General features: G+C 34.3%; 1 protein-coding gene across 4 annotated transcripts in view; it reads left to right on the top strand.

The window, feature by feature from the left end:
• LOC146527889 (uncharacterized) overlaps nt 1-23,134 on the top strand; it is a 309,773-nt gene that overhangs the window by 122,378 nt on the left and 164,261 nt on the right. For all 4 annotated transcript variants that reach the window (XM_085204323.1, XM_085204322.1, XM_085204325.1 and 1 more), the window contains one exon: nt 4,327-4,437. In XM_085204323.1, coding sequence (XP_085060449.1) covers nt 4,327-4,437 — 111 coding nt within the window. The remainder of the gene's footprint in view (nt 1-4,326; nt 4,438-23,134) is intronic.

The following is a 23,134-nucleotide window of genomic DNA, read 5'->3' as shown; positions in this document are numbered from 1 at the left end:
ATTTTCTTTTAAATGAAGTATATTCGGATATTTATTTTATTTATATTGTTTCCTTTAAGGCCGTCGTAGCACAGTGTGTGTAAACACGATGGTTATGGGTTTGATTTTCACTCAGGGGAATCATTTATTTTCATTTCTTATTGAGATTCCCCACTCATCATAAAATATATCTAAAATTGATTAACACGTAAGTTTCCTCTGCCTGTCTAGCTCAGGTGCTACGACGAGATGAGATATAGCGTAAAACTATATATATACAAAATCACAATCAAACCAGTTCTTATAGAGAAGATTTCACACCACTACCACTATCACCATATATTATAGGTGCCTACTATAAATATTAAAATTTGCTTATAACTTATACATTTAGTACGTAAGGTTTCGTTCGTAATTTGTGGGGTTAATTCGGTATTGTCCAAGCGATCACCGTCAAGCTTGTCAACCATTCATGGGTAGGTGATGTGGGAGCTTTAATTTTCATATTAGCTATGTATGTGTACTTCCGCTTTACAAGTTTAAATTACACGCTGTTAATATAATTTTAATCAGTAAATTTGATAGGTTGTAGGTTCGAATCCGATTCGAGGACATTAAATATTTAATATTTTCTTTTCGTTCTGCCACTCAACCTGCAATGACTCCAGAATTTGGCGAAAAGTGGGGAACGGAAGTGCCTTAATAGGAAAGCTTGGTTCCCACGTCCCCTCTGCTTAAAAAATATATTTTTAGATATGTTCCAAAAACACAAATACGAAATCTGGTGAATTCTGCCACTTTACCTACAGTGCCTCCTCTTCAGAATTTCGCGAAAATTGAGGAATGGAAGTAGGTTCCCATAAAAATATTTAGTTAAATACATTTCACTTCTGAATTTGAACCTGATACACTTGACAAGACAAACATATCTCACGCGTTAGAACACTCTATACGTTTCCCAATATTAATCCACCACTTCTAACTAATTGTACGACGAACGATTATTACTTTCGATTCTACCGCTATTATGATACAAGTGAGGTCGAAGTGTCTCACATGATGTAGGATGAGAGCTTTAATTTGTACACGTGTTATATATGTATGTCCCTGAACAATACGCCTTTTGAGGTCTTAAGAGGTGTATGTAATAACTTAATAAGTGAGTTTCGATTGATTGGATATATCTAATATACTGAGTTTATTGGTATATACATATATATAAATATGTAGGTTTTATTTGTTTTTTCTGTACTTTGTTTGATATTGCACCTTCAGAATGAACTAGCCTAACCAACTTACTAAATTATAAAATGTGGAGAATCATTATATCATTTTAAAAAAAGATTTAAGAATAGAATTTTAAGTAAGGTCACTTTTATTATATGGGATATGGGACGAAAACAATTATTTATACGTTTATTTCTCCGCGCTGGTGTAGAGGCAAAGCACGGCGTTGAATTTCGCCACTCAACACGCAGTGGTTGCAAAATTCGGCAGAAAATAGAGAACGAGGTGTCTTAATGTTATCCCTCTGCCTACCTTGATGTGTGCGGGGTATATCGTGAAGCTGATTCGATTGTTTTCAATATAACACCAAATATTTAAAAAGAAAACCAAAATTAATTTAACCGTATTCTAATTGATACATACAAGCGGGTCGGGATCGTCGTTAGAGTCCCTTCGTCACGTAGACTAATGGATAGAGACACTGACAATGGGACAGTACAATGGACACTGGTGAAGGCGAAAGTGGAGTATTGTATTATTTATTGAGGATATAAAGTGAGGGTAGATAGAATTGTTTGATTGTAACAACTTTATCAAAATAGGTAAAACTAATTGTGGAAAATGATTTTCATTTCATAGTTCCAGTTTGGTTGAAGACAAAGCGCGGTGTTGTGTTTCGCCACTCAACACACAGTGTCTCTATAATTAGGAGATGCGTGCTATGAGTAAATAGGTCTGAATTAAAAAGCCAAAGATATACTAAAATTTGCATATTATCTCACAATAATACCTACACCAGGGGCTTCCCAAATTGTTTCAACTTTTTTCTGGTTGACGTTTCGAGTGGGCGGGCAATGAATTTATTGACTGGATGAAAAATGGTAGGGACAGGACAAGGGCGGGATGTATACAGCCTTTATATTATACGGATTGCTTTGTATATAAAAATAATAAATATGTATATATCTATATATTGTATTTGAGGCCATTGTTTGGTTGATTAATATATATTTTTATTATTTACTAGCGGCCCGCTCGCGGTTTCACCCGCGTGAACTATGTTATTATTAATTTCTGTCTCCATGACTACGTCCTAGTGACGTCTATGCTAAATTTGAGACTTCTAGCATTTGTAGTAACGAAGTTTCATACAAACTTTTGACCCCAAAAACTACCCCTTAGAAGTCGAATATTGCAAATTCCCGTCTTAGCGAGCACCTACGTCCTATAAGTAACTCCTATGCAAAATTTGAGATTTCTAGCACTTGTAGTTTGTGAGATTTCGTGATGAGTGAGTGACCTTTCGATTTTATATATATAGATTACTTTCCTTTGTTCATATTACCTTCCTTCAATCACTGCTACTTGTTACCTATAAAACTAAAAATAATTTTAAAAGTGTTAAGCACTATTTGGAATTATTTATCTTTCTGTACTATTTTACTTTGATAGTAATGTCTTCTTTTCTTTTTTAAACATTTTAAAATCAAACCTTGACTCTACGTGATAATTGAAACTTACAACTATTGAGCCTATCCAGACATGTCAAACTGAACAACAACGGCGTGTATATTAATTCCCCTACTAAATTTAAATTTGGGAGACAAAGAAAATTCACAGCGAGACATAAAATACGACTGGGGAAGTAAGAATACATCTTCCATATCAATATCCAATAACTACGGCCATTAATCCGGCGATATTTCCAAGAGATTACATCCCCAACACACCTATAGATTATTATTTATAACGGTTACATCCTGCCGCCTAATAGTTGTACTGTTGACAGGAAAAATTATGTGTTTTTTTATATTAAAATAATTCTATATAATGTTTGGTAAGCGAAGTTGTAGGTTCGATCATCGAGAATGAATTCTATATATATATTTTTTTCGTTTCAGCGTTAAAGTTCGCTACTCGAAATTCATTGTTTTAAATACCCATAGACAGTGGGAAGCCGAGTGTCATAACACTAAATTCTCTCTGTTTCAATGTCAAGCAATGTCACGAAAATTGGGCGAAAAGCTGCTAACGGAATTTCTTAACAATTCTTAACTTATAATAAATTAAAACAACCACCAATTTAGTATAAGTCTAGACCATTTGAATTATTAAGTAAACAACGCGAGTACATTTATAAAGTGGGAAGTGGGTCCGTGGGGGCGAGGGGTGAACTTCCGGTTAACGACACTGAATAAACGACGTCATGTCCGGTTGGAGCTGATCAAACAATTTCCTCGCGATATTTAATTTAGACAAGCCATTGCCAGCATAGATATGTATGGGTGTGCTTTATTTCAATTTGATTTACGTATACTCGTAGCCCGTAGGTACGAGGCCGTCCTGATGTAGTGGCACAGCGTGACTAAACGTGACAATTGTGAATTCGAATCTGAAATAGGGGAATGAATAATATAATAGTTTCATTTCTTTGTTTTGGTAGCGCCAGAGTTTCGCCAAATATCACACAATATCTCCAAAATTCAGTATAAAATGGGGTACGGAGTGTTTTAACACTAGGTTCCTACTAAGCTAAAAAAAATGAAGAAAAGATTTTACTATAGAATTCATGGTATATAAAAAAATATATTTTGTAAAATTTCATTCACATTGAAACGTTATTCCCCTTTTCTCTTTTACAATTACTCCATTATTTACCAAAGATTGTCTGTAAGAGATCGCTTGAAGCGATAAGACCAGCGATATATTTTGTATACATATAATATATTTTCTAGTTATATATATTTTGATACGTGCGGTATATAAGCCTATAATTTTAAAAAGTTTTTTTCACCAATTAATGTTTTATTTTGACATATCTTTTGCATTTCGAATTTAGAAAGGCCGAAATATTATTCTTCTATCAGCATTCATCAATAATATTTTGTTTTATAACGTGATAGAAAGTAAAGGAATACTTTCATTTAACGAGGCCAGGGCTTACAATAAATACTTTTTTAAATTGTTTTTGTTACCTTACATAAAAAAAAGTAAAATAAATTTTCGATAATTGGAACTCAAATAAAGACTTTAGATTCATTAAGAGATCATTTTAAAAATAAAAACAATTATCTAACTCAATTGTCAATTCACTACAGTGCATCTTTCCATTTGTCGCAGGAACTCTTAGAGAAGCGAATAAAGCAATTGGAAGAGCAGTTAGAAGAAGAGAAGAGGCGAACTCAGCGCGAGCGCATGGCTGTCACCAAACTTCAGAATAAACTGATCAAGGTTAGTACATAACTTTTATATAATTATATAACATTTCAAATATTTAATTGATATAACGTTAACTAAATGTTTTTAACACGCTTTTAAAATATTGACTTGTAAGTATGTAATAAAATGTAAGGAACTGCTTAGTTTCTTAGAGACCAGTGGTGGAGTAGGAGCACAAAAGTGTGATTGAAAACGTCATGGGTTGTGGGTTCGAGTCCCACTCGAGAAACATTTAAATTTTCATTTCTTCGCTTTGGTGTCGAGGCTAAGGACGGCGTTAACTTCCGCCACTCAACACGCAATATCTAAACTACGACTGGCTTCAATTTCTATTTTAATTATAATTTTAAGAAACAATGCCTTAAATGCGTACTCTCAAAGTCGGTAAATATAATCCGCAAACCAATTTTCCTCCCGCAACGTTTTAATCCATTCTAAATAAATCCATTATTTAAACTCAATTCTAAGGTTCACTGAAATATTAAGCATAGCTTGATTGATTCTTTGTTTGCGAGGGTCTATAATCCTTGCCTTTCTTATATAGATGGCACTCAGATTGAAACGATCGTTGAAAAATAATCTGGTACGTAAATATTTATTCTAAAGAGTATTTTAGCTTATGAAAATGATTTTAGGAAAATGTGTAAAATTTTGAGCGAAGCAGGACTCGAACCCGCAAGTCTTGGAAATCATTCCACTGATAGCAGCAACACTTTAAAATTGTGGAAAATAGCTTTTAAGTGAAGTTTTTAAGCAGTAGATATTTTCCTAATAAAGCGTTCTAACTTAACACTTACTCTTACTCCTCCTCACTCCTCATATTTATTACATAAGTATAGAAGAATATATATAAAAATATAGAAAGACTAAAGACTGCCTCCATTCAATTCCTTTCACAAAATAGAAAATACCGAAATATTATATGAAATACGTGCACTCTCGCCAGATCAAATAGCGATTGTTCAATTAAAAAGTTATTTGTAACATATCGTATCGCCCGTTTGTATGGAATTTAACAGTTTTATAGGCAGTACGTTTTATACGTGCGATGGTGAATAAAATGTTTTTGAATGGAAATATTAAAAAATTATTGATTTTTAAAGTGTATTACTTATTACTTAATAATCATTAATTGTTTTAAATATATTGAATAGCAGATAAGGTTGAGGTAACCTAGTGTTAAATTACTCCGTTCCCTATGCGCCAAATTTTCGATTTGAGAACCCAATGCTGCGCTTTGTCTTAAAGAAAAATAATTCATTTTCTTAATAGAAATCGAACCCATAATCGTCTCTTTTAGGGTCACACACAGAGTAGCTAAATGTGTAGAAGCGACTGCGACTGTAAAAGCGACGATTATGAGTTCGATTCTCACCCGGCGGAATTAAATATTTAATATTAAATATTTCCTCGCTTTGGTAACGAAGCAAAGCGAAATACCACGAGGGGGGAACTGGGGAACGGAAGAGTCCTAACAGAAACGGAGTATCTGAACCCTATATTCCCAGGTTCTTTTTGGCTACCCTGCAGGATAAAAAACAAAAAAACTCAATAAATAAAGGAAATAACTTTTAAATAAAGCACTAGACCACATAATCGAAACGGCAAAAATGATAAAGCAACACGTGAATTTTTCGTTCTCGTCTGATTAAACCCGCCGGGACTTCGATTGTCAGCGTAAAATTGATTGGAAACTCTCATTGTTTCGTCTGTCGTATATTAGCTCGATTCGGTTTATACTGTATAGTGAAAGAAGGTTTTTGGTGCTTTTGTTCTCCACTTTTCTCCCTCCGCCTCTCGTACTTTATAGTAAGGGAGGCAGATAAATAGAAGATTATTATATTCTAACTAATTGTTGCTTATTGTGACATATTTGGATCGTGTTTACTATAAATGCGATAGTAGTGGGTTCGATTCTTACTCTATTAGTGGTTATATATTTTATATGTTTCGAGCCAATGGTATAAATAAAATATTATTCAAAGAAATCTCCATACCTACTCGTAGGTTGTGTTATTGGTAATAAATATTTATCAGGTTACAGAGCAAAAGGTCGCTCGCTGTCTTAACGTATTTAGGGCGTAACTGGCTTCACGTGGTGGTTACAGGTTCAATACTTACTAAATTATTATTTGATTGGTTTTGTGACAAAACATTTAAAAACCGTAAAAATAATTTTATTATAACCATAGCTTAAAGTAAATTAGAATCGAAACCACAACCATTGCTGCTCTTTTACCCCCCACCACTGCCCTCCAAAGACCTCATACAAATTGCCATCAACTAACATTTAATTCATCACATTGATCTGTCTCCATTGTACTGCGTTCCATACGTCTGTAGTCTGGAAACAGTAAACACGCCCTCAGGGTACAAATGTCTCGACAAACTTTGACCAGCTAAGCTTTACTTTTGGCATTTGCCTATCCAACGCAGATTTCAATTAGAACGCTACTTATAGTTTGAATGTGATACTAAATGTGGATTATCTGTACTGTCGTTGTTTATACGGTTCTAAGTTCGATTATCAAGTAAATCAGCAAGATTTCGGAGTATGGAGAATGGAATCTAGGACGTTTAATTAGAACAGACAGTTGTATAAGATAATTTGAACTGCAAATACTCTCGAGAGAATAAAGGGAGAACTAAAGTCCATTTTCTCGTATGTATTACTAAATCCAAAAGTTTAGATTTTTTAATATTTCATTAACATTTTATCAATTACTCAATTTAATAGCTATTTTTTTAAAAATGGAGAGACATTAACCACTAACTAGTGTCTACAGAAGCTGTTAAACGTTAGTATTGACACGCCCGGGGGTGGTAATACAAACAGTCTGCGGCTGGTCAGACATGTTTGTCGAGACGTTTAGTTCTTAAACAAATACCATTTGATTGAACATTGTGAATCTGGAAAATAGATAACTATAATTTTACTCTTTTTCCCGTATAATATGATTGTGGATAGAATCTAGTGTTAAGACACTCTGTTTCCTATTTTCTCTGTTTACCAGAGCGGGAAAATAAAAACAATTTGAAATTTGTCATCCCCCGAGGGGAAATTGAGCCTACAAACATCAATAATCATTTCCAGTCAGTTAATTTTCATTTATTTCAAGACTAATATTTTAAAATATGTAAAAATGTAAAAAAGAAATTACTACCTACGTCACAGTATAAAACAACTGTGTATAAAATAAAATAATAAAAACCAAAATTCTCAATATTCTCCGAGAAATGCAATGACAATAATAAAACAATAAACCGTATGGAGTTTCCAAAGTTTATACATTAGGAATATGTAAGCTTGCATAGCAAGAGCTCGCGATCCCTGGAAGTACGAGTACGATGAACGCTTAAATTTTGGCCATTTTCCACCTACTCACGTATCAAAGTTTGGGGATTAGCTGCCAGATTATTTACCTGTGCGTACTTATCTTAATGGGGGGTGTTTGGAAACGAAGTTGGGTTGCATCGTTGGTAGTATATTCTGTAACTTTATTTATGACTTAGTACTATATCATAAGCTACGTTACGTTAAAGATTCAGAGAACTTTAAAATATTATTACAGCAGTGTTAAATTTGTGGGAAACGGAATGTCTTAACAAGAGATTCCCTCTGCCTACCTTGCCGTGTGCGAGATACATCGTGAAGCTGATAAATATATTTTTTTGTCAATTTTTAATTTAATATTTATTATTCTTCTTTTTAATATTCTTGTACTATAAATTATATTTGATGTAGGATTTTCTACCACATATTATTTTACGGAAATATCCTTTATATTAAACAAGCTGTCAGTAAGTACAGGACATAACATTATTAAAAAATATTTCCCCTTAAAAAAGTCGCTGAATCCCATAAATTACGAAGTGAAATTATTATTACCAACAAATTGCATATGTCTCTGACCTTACTATGTACTAATTAAAATTCCACTGTAGTACTCGTCTAGACTATGTCTTAAATAAGAAAAGATTGTCTTAGAATGTCTAATGGCTGCAAGGAAGCTTTAAACTTCTTATTGTCAAATATCCTATTAATAAAAAAATAAAAAGACCAAAAACGAGTTTTTTAATAACTATATCTATCTATTTTACGAAATATAACATTTTTAAATAATTATATATCTTGGAACATTATATAAAAAAGTAACATTAATATTTTACCTTATTATAATATATATTTTTATTATATTAGTAATAAAATTGTTATTCTGAAACTTAGAAGAACTATGTCTCAGCTATTACTACGAACATAATATATAATTATATGCTCACATAAATAAATGTCTGAATAATTATCCACGCTACACTCTCTTTAATCAACAAGGAAAGACGTAATGAACAAATGTATTGCATTACGTTCCCTTTGATATGGCTGGTAAGAATATCCGAAGTAAATGAATCAATTCTGATCCTAATTGCCCGCGTGGTATGCGTCAAAGGCGGCGCGCGCGCAGGAATGTGCGTGACCAATTTGATTAGATGGTCCTTCGAGCCGGATGTTTTCTCCTTACTACAAATACTCATGTACTAGCCTTAGTAGTTAGTAATTATTTTAGTATTTACTGTTATTAGTATAGGGAATATATTGCAATGAAATTTATTTGACGCAACGATTGAGTTATTATTTAACGCAATAATAAGCCTCTAGGAGTCGTGATAAAGTTGATTTTGCTTAACAGTTATTTAAAGTATATATTATTCTTGGCCGAGGTCCTCTCTTGTCACCTAAATATTTGCAGACGACTGATTTATTTTGATTCCAGTGATGTCGCACCTGTGTCTGCTAATTGGATGTTTCAGATTATTTTGCAATCGTATGCAGTAGTTGAAACTTGATGTATTGTCTCGTTCGTGTAATGCACATGTAATATAAACAGATATTTCGTAAGATCTTTTTTATGATAAAAGGATCTTGACTTATTTATTTTTTTTTTACTAAAAAAACTACTTATCTTCTTTTTAAGTATACGAGTATGTAGAGAGAACCTATGATGTGGAAAGACACCCAATTTTCGAGACATTACTTGTTGAGTGGCGGAACTTAACGTTGTGCTCTGTCTTTTAAATAAATCCAGCAATAGGTACCTCATTACCCCGATTAGTATATTATTTGATAAGTTTAAAAATTAAACATACCGTTAATTCCAAGTTCAAACTAAGTTCTCTATTAGTGGAGACAATTTCTATAGTAATTAACTAAAGCAATAATCATAATATCCCTTTCTAATCAAACTTAGGAGATTCAATTAGGCTGTGAGATGACCCTCACTTAACTGACAAGATCTTAATATGTCCCATTCGGCCCTTCTTGGAAACCTCTTCTCTTCGCTTAAACTCAGATAGTGCGACAGTGTAGTAAACTTGAAAGTAACATTTTATAGTATTTATATTATTTTTCAGCTTCACGCTTCACTTTTCGCTTTATATTTCATTCATTTCCTCGAATGGGAATCGAACCTACAACCGAAAGAATTTGGTTAAAACTTACAATACCTTTATATGTAGATTTGAACGTATTACAACAAAATGTATAACAATGATCCATAACGGACTTCAATTCTATAAATTCGATACAAATATTGAAAAGCAGACGTGTCCTTGTAATTAAATTGAATGCTGGACACACTGAGAAATGATGAACACAATTAAATAAAAGAGTTTAAATAAAATTAATGATTGATTGTTGATACGTAGCAGGTAGCTTAATTTTAATATAATAAAAATATATATGTAAATGTTTGTTATTTAAAAAAGTAATTACTGTGTCTGGACATCGGAAAAATACCTTGTAAAAAACATTTATATATTGATACCACCTAACCCAAAAACATTGTCTTGGCCTAACTAACTATGACTATGGAGTTTCTGTAACAGTTAGTGAGTTAATTTTCTGCTCTGGTCTCCCACACCTTCCAAGGAACTTACATAACAAATTTCAGCGTTCTACGTCGCGTAGTTCAGGCTGTGCGTTGTCTATATGTCACTCAGTGACGCCATTCACATATTCCATCTCGAAGTTCTTCAAATATTGCATAATTTCCTTATATCCTAGATGTGTTAAACCATTGTTTTGCCGACCACAGACTATAAAAATGAAGTGTATCTATTTCTGTGACATCAAAGCTTTTCAAATAGGCAATAAATTGTTGTGCGTTGGACACACCTGCTCCTAACCTTTCTTGGAATCTTATTTAGAAACTACAATGTTTGGGTGGTATTCCAGTTGAGGAGTATTATTTATTTATCTTTTTGGTAGCAGTTTCACGCATTTTCCCGCTCGACAGGCAGAGGTTACTTAGTATTACCTTTACTTATTTTCCATAAAAACTTTGAGACATTGCGTGAAGAGTTGGGGAATCCAATTCCTTATTTTGCTACCGACTTACCATATTATACAAAATGAAATCGAAAGTAACTTGTTCTCCTAAATAGAAATCGAACCTACAACCGTCGCGTTTATATTTTGACAACATCAATAACAAAAAAAAAATGAATCACCCATGCGGAACCCTAAAAATTGACAACCTTATAAACTTCTCACAGAGTAAAAGAATGACCACAGACGTGCGTACATATGTCAAGTAAGATCTTAAGTAGCCAATAATCGCTTTGAAAAATGCGTCTCATTACTAAACGAAAGTGATATTGGGCTTGGGGGAACGTGTATTGCGGCTTTTCATTATAAATCATAGTATTATAGTTTATTTTCTTTTTCATATGGTAGTATTAGTATAGTCTTTATTAATACGGTAATATAATAATGAAAATATTAGAGGGATATAAACGCGATGGTTTTTAGTTCGATTCCCATTCGGGGAAAATAATTATTTTTGTTCGCTTGTTCTAGTTTAGTAACAAGAGAAAACGCGATGCGTTAAGTTCCGTTATTCAACGCGCAATGTCTTGGAAATTAGGCGGAAAGGGATAGTGTCCAGTGTCTGTACACTGCGTTTCTTAACTACCTTCCCTGCCTACCCTGCTAAATGCGGGATACAGCGAGAAAAGAAAAACCTAAATTCAAAACGAAATCTCTAAAAAAATAGCATATTTAACTTGTCTTACATAGAAAAAAAAATAGTTTTTGTAACGAACGACCACCCAAAACACTAATTAGTTATAAGATACACTCGACATCTGCGAATTGTGTATTACTATGACAATGGCACTACCGACAGTGCTTGGAAGGAAAAAAATAATTAAATTTCTGATGACTTCACAAAATAATTTGTATGGACAGAACAATAAAAGGCAATCGTGCGTATATAGGTAGGTAGCTTTTGAAATCTTTTTGTTCTTGTTTCAATTGTCATACTGAGTTTGTATATGTCAACAGTTTTTGATATAGCAAGGAAATTGATTCGATATTTATAGTTTTGTTATGAATATTACCGATTGCTACTTGAAAAAAGTAATTGTATTTTAATATATTTCATTATTTACTTCATTGAATTAAAGAAAGTGTTGTGCTGGAGTGGCACAGTTATAGTTTCGATTCTCGCTTGGGTAAATAGTGAACTTCATTTCCTCATTTTAGTAACAAGATGAACGTGCATCATTGACTTCAGCCAATCAAATCAAAATCAACAATCAGCTTCACGTTACATCCCACATACTAGGGTAGGCAGAGGGAACCTAGTGTTAAAACACCTCGTTCCCATTTTGTAAGTTTGTAAGTAGCGAAGAAATGGAAATATAAACGTAAATAATTACGTACGCATTTCACTTTCTTGAGTGGGGATCGAACCCACAACCGTCGCGTTACACTCACACCCTTGTGCCGCTGCGCCAGGACGGCCTTAAAACATCAATATATATTATAGAGAGAGAGAGAGAGAGAGATACAGAAATTGCGTATATCAAAAAATTGAGCTGTGTTTATTGACCGAAGTCTCTTAACACTACGTTCCCTCTCTTTATACAGCGTGAAGGTATAAAAAGAAAACGAAAATAACTCATACCAACATTCAACACATTTTAATTCTCAACGATGCAGTAATTTGCATCAGAACACAGAGTCCTGCACAGTTCCATGCATATTTAGCACTTGTTTAATTATACTATTTACGCTTCAAGCGGTTTAAGAAAAACGACAAGACAAATGTACAGAGAGTGTTTACCATAAATAACTGGGAACTAAGTTTTTTCCATATTAGTCGTTGTCAAAGTCAGGAAGATTAAAGAAAAGGGACCTAATAAAGGTTACTTTGCCAGTTCACCATTGCGTTCTATGCCAATCGTGCCAATCGCAGGGGCATAAAGTGGGACTCTAAACGAGACAGGTTGTGGGTTCAATTCCCTCCCGAGCTTAATATTTAATTTTTTTTCGCTCTGGTGTCGAAGCAAAGCGCGGTGTTAAATTTCCAGAATTCCTCCAGAATTCGGCGGAAAATGAGTAAAAGAGTGTCTTTACACTAGGTTCTCAATTATCATCCATCCATCCATCCATCAGCCTTTTAACGTCCACTGTTGGACATAGGCCTCCCCTAATTCTCGCCACTCCGTCCGGTCCTGCGCCCTTTGAATCCAGCGGATTCCCGCTGTCTTCCTAAGGTCGTCGGTCCACCTGGTTGGAGGGCGGCCTGTGCTCCTTTTGCCGAGACGGGGTCGCCATTCGAGGACCTTTCTTCCCCATCGGTTGTCGGCCCTCCTGACAATATGGCCTGCCCATTGCCACTTCAGCTTGCAAATTTTGAGAGCTATGTCGGTAACCCTACGGTCTACGGATTTCATCATTACGAATTTTGTCGCGTAGAGAAATACCAAGCATAGCCCTCTCCATCGCTCGCTGAGCCACTTTGAGCCTGTGGATAAGGCTTGCAGTGAAGGACCACGTCTCAGCGCCATATGTTAACACTGGCAACACACACTGGTTGAAAGTTTTTGTCTTCAGGCACTGAGGGATACTAGACGAGAAGATATTTTGTAGTTTCCCAAACGCTGCCCAGCCGAGTTGGATTCTACGAGTGACCTCTCTCTGAAAGTTGGACTTACCCATTCGGATCACTTGTCCCAGGTAAATGTACTCGTCAACAACTTCCAGAGGTACGCCTTCAACAACGACCGGCATGGGTGTAACATGGACATTAGACATAATTTTTGTCTTGTCCATATTCATCTTAAGACCCACCCGTTGTGAGGCGCTATGGAGGTCCCCTAGCATAGTACTGAGTTCCTCCAGCGACTCTGCCAAGATTACTATATCATCGGCAAATCGAAGGTGTGTTAAGTGTTCGCCGTTGATGTTAATACCATGCCTCTTCCACTCAATCAGCTTAAACACATCTTCCAATGCAGCATTGAACAGTTTCGGGGATATTACATCCCCCTGTCGCACTCCGCGCTGCAGTGGAATAGGTGCTGTTTTTCCATCGTGGACACGGACTGACATGGTCGCGGCTTTGTATACACACTTCAATACCTCGATGTATCGATAGTCAATCTGGCATCGTTGGAGAGACTCTAGCACCGCCCAGGTCTCGATAGAATCGAAGGCTTTCTCATAGTCCACATACGCCACACATAGCGGCAGATTGTACTCCTCGGTCTTCTGTATGACCTGTCGCAGTGTATGTATGTGGTCCATGGTACTGTAGCCTTTTCGGAAACCGGCTTGTTCGGGAGGCTGGAAGTCGTCTAGTCTGCGCGCGATACGATTAGTGAGAACCCTTGAAAAAAGCTTATAGATGTGACTCAAAAGCGAGATCGGTCTGTAGTTCTTCAAAAGAGCTCTATCGCCCTTTTTGAAGAACAACACAACCACGCTCCTGCTCCAATCTTTCGGAACAGTTCCGCTACTGATGACGGTATCAAATAATTTTTGTAGCGTTACTAGGAGGGGTTTCCCTCCAGCTTTTAGTAGCTCTGCTGTGATACCGTCATCGCCTGGTGCTTTGTTGTTCTTAAGCTGATTAAGGGCTCCTCTAATTTCGTACAGGCTGACGTCCGGAAAATCTTCGGTATAGCGTCGGGTCAATTTGGCTCTTTTGTCATTCACCAAATTGGGAACGAGAGGTTTCAAAGATGTATATAAATGTCCGTAGTACCTCTCAATTTCTCTCAGAACTTCAGGCTTAGACGAAACTATAGCACCAGACTCCACCTTCAACCTCGTTAACAGGCTTTGCCCAACACTCTGATTCCTTGTGAACACCTTGGAGCCTTGATTCCGCTCGATTATGTTCTTGACGCGCCTTGCATTCTGAGCACGCAGATTATACATACGCATCTCAATTATACATACGTATAATTGTGTAATACATACGTGTATGTTTGTGTAATTAACAATCAAATTGGCGTTCTAAGTCAACCAAAGGGACCTTTTTGAGTAATAGTACATTTTATACAAACATACATAAATATTAATGAATATACAATATTAATTAACAGAAGTAATTAAACATTTTCATTGGTTCCTCAGATGCCGTCAAAGAACTTTACCATTAAAGTTTGAGTTGAGTTTTGTTTGCCCTGTCGTATAAGTTTGTACCGGAAGGGGTTAGAAATATTACTGTCCCGTCATTTCAAATCAAAACATTAGAAGGTTTGCTTTGTATAACGGGGTGGTTGCTACCATTGCATAATGTGGTATTTGAAATTTATTCATTTCATATTAAAATCCATATTTGTAAGTAAAAATATAATTTAGTTATTAAAATTATAACGCTAAATCATCTTAATTGTAACATCCTAAAATATGGCAAAAGTATTCTTATTATAAGATAATTATCAAACTTGCGAGGAACTCTTCGTGGAGCTTCAGCTTGTAAGATATCAGGTTTAAAGGAATTCGTTAGCGTCGCGACATCGCGGTGCTATTGGAATTTGCGAGAGAATCTTCAGAATATTCTTGTCTCTATACTAAATTGGGCAAAGCTTTATATAACAAATACTTTTTATGTGAAAAAAATTCTTGCTTACTTATTACATATCTTAAATTTTATTTAAAGTTATATTTCCATTTCTTCGCTCTGGTACCGAGCCTCAAAATACGGTGTTGAGTTCCGTCAAGGTCTCTCTCAATAAAATTGTGCTGAATTATTAATGCGCTGACAGATGAGACGCTACTTAAGATGGTAATGGAGTGGATTAAGTTAAATAAAATTAAATATAGTTTTCTTATTTTTTCAACTTTTATATGTAATGATTATTTTATCAAAATCATTAAATTTTGTCAATTACCGTGTTATCGTAGACAGTGAAACCTTAGCACAGTGTTTGCGAGGCGTAATTACGAGGTAAATGAGCGTGACCAAGACGGGATTCAAGAATCACCAAACTGTGCTTTCATTTTGAGTGTTTCACGATCCATTGATGTTTATGTTTGGGGGCCTATAATAATTTTACATTAGTGTTATTTTCGTAATGAGTGAGGTACCTAAATTAAGTTATTTTTATTATTTGCCATGGCGCTATGTCTCAGAAATTGTCGAATTACCGAACGACTGACGACTGAAGATACACACGAGAAAATTTTAGACTTAGAAAGTTGTAATTGGCATGTAAGTAAGGTATGGGGCGCTACGCTACCCTGCAATTTAATGTAATTTCGAGATCGAAGTAAAAGCGAGATTTTCCATTTCAGGTCTTAAAATGTGCGTAAATAAGGGTGACGACTATCGATCTAAAATATTTACTAATTAGCTATACAAAGAGAGAATTAACTAAAATAATTAAAAATTAAATGACTCCTCGTTAGATTCTCACTGCCTGTCTGAAACAGTATCTTCATCATTCATGATGTACCTATGAAAAAAATAGAAAAAATTTCTAAGTCTACAATTTATTTTTACATATTTTTTAAAATTTCCAAATAGTTTTTTTTAAATTTATGATAGTCATAATTTACAACATAAACATTAGTTTGTTCTACATATATTTTTATGACAATATATCAGGCAGCAGGTGTTTCAGGTTCCGAGGGTTGACTGCGGTCAGTTGTATGTATGAGTGAGTGTCGTTTGTACCAAATCTGGGATTTAATTTTGCTTCCCACTGACCAGCGGTTGAAGTTAATTTGACCATTGTGACGTACACGTTGTGGTTAAAATCAAATAGCCAGTATAGAAATGTTTCAATAGAGAATGCGCAATGGTTGCGTGGCCTATTAGTTGACATGGCGATATACGTAATAACGTTCTAGAATGATATATTTTTTTTTATAAAAAATGGTAATGTATTCTTTTGTATTTATTTTTATATTTCAAAATCTTTGAAATTGTTTTGGCTGTCTATTATTTGGCTGTACCAACACACCCGTAGCTTTTTATTATTTTTAACTTCACGCTGTATTTATTCCAGACATAGCAAGGTAGGCAGAGGGAATCTGGGAACCTAGTTTAAAACTCTGCTCCCCATTAAGATACTTCCATTCCCATTTTCCGCCGTATTCTTGAGGCATAGCGTGTTTACTTACCAAATACTTATTTACATATGTAATAAATATTACAATGTTTCTATCATAATATCATGAATACATAAACATACATACAATTTTGATGTCATTGTCATATCATCGTTAACTAAGTTAAGCGTGGATCACACCTGTGTATCTTTAATTCAGATCCCCGAACCCCTAATGAAGGGGTGTGCTGGTTGCACGTTTAAACATTGAACGTTTACGCCAACTTCCGTTTTCTAATTAATCCTTTTAATGGGAAAAATTTTAAATGACATCCCTTTGGCTTGGTGACAGTGTAAGTTAGTATGGAGAAAGAAATAAATTCGTTTTCTTTTATTTACTTTTATGCTGTATCCAGCATAAAGCAGGTTACGCGAATGGAACTTGGGAACCTAGTGTCAAGACACTTCTGGTTCTCATTTTCCGACGAAGTCTTGAGGCATTGTGTGTTGAGCGGCGAAATTTAAAGCCGTTGCTATGGCACATTGCGTTTAACGATATAAGGGAGAAGTGGCATGAAAGAGCCAGTTTACTAAATGAAGCAAAAAAATATACTTTTAATTAAAGAAATTAAAATTTTTTGTCCTCAAATTATTATTTATTTATTAAACTAGGTAATTTTGTACGAAATAACCCTTAAATACAATAATTAATCAATAAAATATTCATTTAAAAAAAATGTGTCATTTGGCTCTTTCATAACATTTCGGTATTGAAAGAGCCATTAAAAGTTATGAAAGAGCCAGTCTTATATTATGAGGTACAACAGTGAAAATTACGGTAAACAACATTAAATAAAAACGATTTAATAATTCTTATTAAAAAGTAATGTTTTTTTAAATTCTATCAGTCATTTTAAGTACATAATTCTAACAAACTTTTTAATCTTACATTATTCAGACCAATCACATTATATGAATCCTTTGAGCCAATCATCACTCGCATTTTCAATTTCTTTCCACTTATCTAGGCAGAAACCATTTCAGACACAATTTAATTCTTCAATTACTGATTTCTCGGGCCTTTTTCGTTTTTTCTTTCGGCTCTTTCAAGGCCCGTCCACCCGGCTCTTTCATAACTTATTCTATAAAAAAATGTAACCTCCAAAATGACAACGATATCAAAACTTTTCAAATTCAATTTTAATGCAGTTACAAGGCCAAATATATACATAAACTCAATCTATATTCCAATTACCCGTATTTGTTAACAATGAAATACTAAAAAACAACTCAAAGGAGTTAAAATACTTACTTTGGAATGCCAAAAATTTCAACTCGACGTATCGGCGTCCGTTGGTTCCGATGAACTGTAAAATTTTTGTGGGCGGCGGGAAATCAATACTACCATTTAAAAATAAAATATTCTAACGAATCCGTTCCTAAACTACTATAATATTGCAAGTGGCTCTTTCAAAACCTGGCTCCTTCATGCCACTTCTCCCTTAATTAATTTCCTTAAGCGGTCACTACCGATTATACAGTTTACAATTCCCCAAACCACTATGTTTCGAAAATCTTACGGTGCTTCGGAGTGTCTTAACACTAGCTTCACTCTTGCTATTCAAATATATGCGGGATAAAGCGTGAAGCAAAAAAATATTTTTCTTCAAGAAAACCAAAACGTGTTATTTTATAATACTATATACCCTTAAATTTGATACAGTTTAACAAATTGAATCATTGTAGGCAGTTAAATTCATCATAAATAAGCAACGTGGGGATTGAAGACCGGTCACTGACCGCTCAAGCGAGAGGGTGACAGGAGCGTTAAGGTGGTGTTTCAAGTACTTTTCTCTTTTAGAAATTAACGCATTCATGCTGTATTCCTCATTTAGGAGGGAAGGAAGAGAGAATTTAGAGTTAAGGCACTCCGTTCGACAATTTCCGGCGATTTTTTAGAGGCATTACGTGTTGAATGCCTTCAAAATTTAGTGAAAACCGGTTCCTAGGTTAGCTGTAGTGGTAGATTCAATTCCACTGGGAGAAAAAATCATTTTTATTTTCTAGACAAAGAAAATTTGGCAGATATTGGATAACGAAGTGTTTAAACACAAGCGGGATACGGAGTGAAGCTATAAAAATCCTAACAAATCTCTTCTTTGTGCTCGTTACCATTGTCCCCTAAAAAAGAAAGTTTAAAACTAAATTTCCCTCTCCCTCCCTCTCCATTTCGTATACAAGTTTGCTTTCAGCGGTCAGCGGCTAGGTATAATCCCTAAATTAATTTGTATCGTCTACCAACGGTTGTGGCCGCAGGTGCGAATAATGCTATACAAATGACCCCACGTCCGAAATGACAAGCAAGGGTTGAAGTGCCCGTTTAAAATAAATGTGCATAAATTATAAATATCCTGAAAATAAACAAAATATAATATAAATAAAAACCGACTTCCAAAACTATACCTACCTATACAGTACACGCACAATTTTAAACAATAACTAAAATAAAAATAGAAAATTGCATTTGAATTATTTCAAAGTAAAGAAAATTTAAAAATAATAAATGTAATTATTGATGTTTTATAGCTATTTACTATTTAGATACGAAATATGTTGCTATAGATTTTTTTGGAATCGATTAATAATGATTCAAATATTATTGATCATTCTTAATCTAATCAGCAGTACAGCCTTCCGAGCCTGTGGTAACTTGAGTTACCATTTAAATTAATATTTTGAGTTTAAATTAAAATTTTCTTATAGGTTGTACTGGTGCAGATGTATAGTGCGTGATTGTTAACGCGAATACGGTTGTAGGTTCGATATCCACTTGGTGTAATTAATTAATTAGTTAATTAATTAATATTAATTAAGTAATTATTTTTTATTTAATTATTCGCTTTTATTTTTTATACTCCACTTACTTAACTTCTGGGGAACCACAATACTTTAACATATTTAATTATCGATGTTGCTCCTTAAAAATATTAAATGTTATAAATATTCTACGTAATACATAAACATACATATATGAGGACGTCCCCCCCATTTCACTGAAGCTTAGGAAAGCGTTTAAAACAACGGTGACATATTTCAATGCTAATTATACGATCGTTAGGATGAGAAAGAACATTGGTGTAACCGAACGCGCAGTTACTGACTGGTGGTGTGTGTGTGGTTTAAAGAGAGAGAGAACAGCGAGATTATGGAAAAAAATATGATTATGGCTTAGGGGCAGAAGCGTGTGAATGGAGCCCGCGACGGTTGTGGATTCGATGGGCATTCGGGGGATGGAAGTATTTATTATTATTATTTATTTATTTGTTATTTTCATGTTCATTTTGATCCGTTAACGAGGTAAAGCGCGGTGTTCAGAAGATATCTTAGCACGCAGAGGCCGTGACGGAGAATTACTTTTATTTTCCGCTCTGCTAAGAAGATAATGTTAGGGCGGAAAATAGTGTACGGAGTGTTGTGTCATTAGGCTTTCTCTGCCTATCCTGCCATAAGCGAGATACAGCGTGATGCTAAAAAAGTAAATATAGTTCAAGTTAAAGTAGTTATAGTAGCCTAATTTAAAAAAAAACGTAGTGATGAGTCACTAATTCAAATAATTTATACTTCAGCCAATTTCACATAACTTAAACCTGCTTATACATTTAATCCATGTTCACTTACGTTTAAAATATAATTTCATACATTGTAATTATGGATATAGTCTACATTCCACAGTAGCATGAGATTTGGGAGCAATTGTATTTTACACGCGCAGTAATTACGCTTACCTTACATTTTATATGGCTAATCTTCGTTATAGAATACGGTTACTAGGACTTGATTGTAGATTCGAATCCAACTCGGGGTAATGTATATTTAATATATTTGCCTTTATTTCTGCAAATTGCGGCGTTGAGTTAAGTCAATATACATGCATAATTTTTGTTGGGCTGAAAGAAGAAAATGGAGTGAATTTCTGAATTTTCTGAAGAAATTTTCTGAAGTGAGTTTCTTTTCTTCTCTTTTAATTTAATTTAATTCCAGTTCCAGTTTTATTACTACTAGTATTGCGTTTAGATCCGCTAAGGGAATGCCTTAAAATTAGGTTCCTCCTACCTACGCAGGTATGCAATACGCGGTATACAGCGTGAAATAAAAAAAATATATTAATAAGTAATTATAAAAAAGCGTTTATAATAGTAACTAACATAAAAAAAACTATAAGAAAACGCAAAATAAACTTTTTTATTTTCATACAAACTACAAGTTTGCATCTAACATTGCAAATGAGTTCCTCCTTTGAGTTACTTTTAGAATGTAGTTTTGTATAATGTTTATATAGTTTTTATTGCACTTTCCTGTTTTGCTTCCTAAGTTTTATAATATTGCTGTACTTAAACGACTTTAGATGTTCTATTATTAAAGAATAACACTATTGGGATAGTGGTAGTGTGTTGACACTCCTTTGATAATATATTCGATTTGGAAAAATAATTTCCTACTTTTTTGAAGCTTTGGACTAGAATCCAATCTCTATCGTGTTAAATAGTCCAATATCCAGTTATATACAGTCCATATCTAATGAGGATATAGCCGTTTTCACATGATATATTATGTTAATCGTTTCGGTATGCGCTGTCAATATTAATATAAACATACGCTACGTTCTACGTACATACAAACACACTTTTTTTCTTGCTTCACGCTGGATCCCTCGCAGAGCTGGGTTTATTACCCACTTTCCGCCGAATTCTGGAGGTTGCGGAACACAACGCTACGAACTAGAAAATAGAATCGAACCCACTACCTGACGCATTTACATAGGGTAATCTACATTCTAGTCTAAATAACATCTAAAACTTACTGAATACTAGAAGTATTCATAGTACAAACTCACTCAGTCTGGTGTCAAATTAGATGAACGGTTACCCAATTTGCAGATTAGTCTCCGGAGTTTCAACTAGATTCATTGCTTAATGTTTTAACTGAATTAAGTTATTTTAAAATTAATTTTTAACAAGTAATCTGGCTTGGCATAACTAGACAGTAATTTTTCTCATAATTGTTTGAGAATTAAGAAGAAGTAATGAATATATATTTTTTATTTTGGATTTATGATATTCTTCATTTAGCCTAGAGGCCAGTTGTGGCGCAGGGGGCAGCCTATAACGCGACTGGTTGTGATCGATCCCCACTCGGGGAAACGAAATATTTATTTAAATGTATATTTTCATTTATTCGCCTCCAGAATTTTCCGGAAAATGGGGAACGGAGTGTCTTCGCATTAGGTTCCCACTGTCTATTTTACTATAAATGCTAGAGAAAATATCAACCTAAATAAAATATTTAAACAGTTCTATTAAATAATAATTTTGTGTCATAATAAATATAATTGTTTTAATATAATTTAATTAACTTAGTTAGAATAAAGCCTTAAAGCATTCAATTCCAATACAGTTCCATACAAAACAAGTATAGTATAATAGTTAACAAATAGAAGCTCCGAGTTGTCGGGTGTCGGATTAGACGGACTGTCCAACTCTCTTGTTACTTAAGCATTGTTTCGTGGAGTTTAATACTTTATAGTTTGAAACTTGTAAATATATATATGTATATGTATAGTTATTTGTCGTTTAGAAATTGAATATATATTGTTTTTGGTTTCTCGCTGTATCCCGCATATAGTAGGGAAGGTAGAGGGAACCTAGTGTTAATATATTCTGTTCCCATCTTTCAGTCAATTTTCGAAATATTGCGTGAATGACTGAAAATTCTTTCCCCCTAGTGGGCATCAAACCCGCAACCGTAGCTTTTACACGAGCACAATATGAATTGTGTTTTAAAATATCTTATATAAAAATAGCTACTCTGTTGCCATCTATTTTTGGAGACACTGCACAATGTGCGGAACACAACGCCGCGCACTGTCTTAGTATTAGAGCGAAGAAAATAGATTATATTAGCCATATCAATATCAACACACACTATAATAATACATTAGCTTAATTACTTATTTCTCCATAAAATTATATCCATAATCGTGAATCAGATGAAGAAGGGCCGTAGATCAAGGAAACAATATCGCTTAAGGGTCTCTGCATCATTCTTTGAGCTCTTCGAAAAACAGCTATAAAACATATGACGTCATCTTCTATGAGATATATGTAATTGAAGTTAAAGTTGGTTGTTAATAGTTGTCAAATGTCATCATTTCTTGTGTTGGGGTTCGATTCTGGCTTCAGGACTGTTTGTATATTAATTCTTTTAAGTGAAGAATCTGAACGCTGTTCTGCGATACAATTACGGTCCAACTTTTATTATGTTTTTTATGTACAATGTACATAATCATTACTTAAAAATTATA

Source organism: Heliconius melpomene, chromosome 20, assembly GCF_056956725.1.
Source record: "Heliconius melpomene rosina isolate 202511_hmr_F chromosome 20, ASM5695672v1, whole genome shotgun sequence".
In the NCBI taxonomy this organism is placed as follows: domain Eukaryota; kingdom Metazoa; phylum Arthropoda; class Insecta; order Lepidoptera; family Nymphalidae; genus Heliconius; species Heliconius melpomene.
The sequence above is the reverse complement of the archived record's forward strand: the minus strand, read 5'-3'. Positions and strand labels throughout refer to the sequence as shown.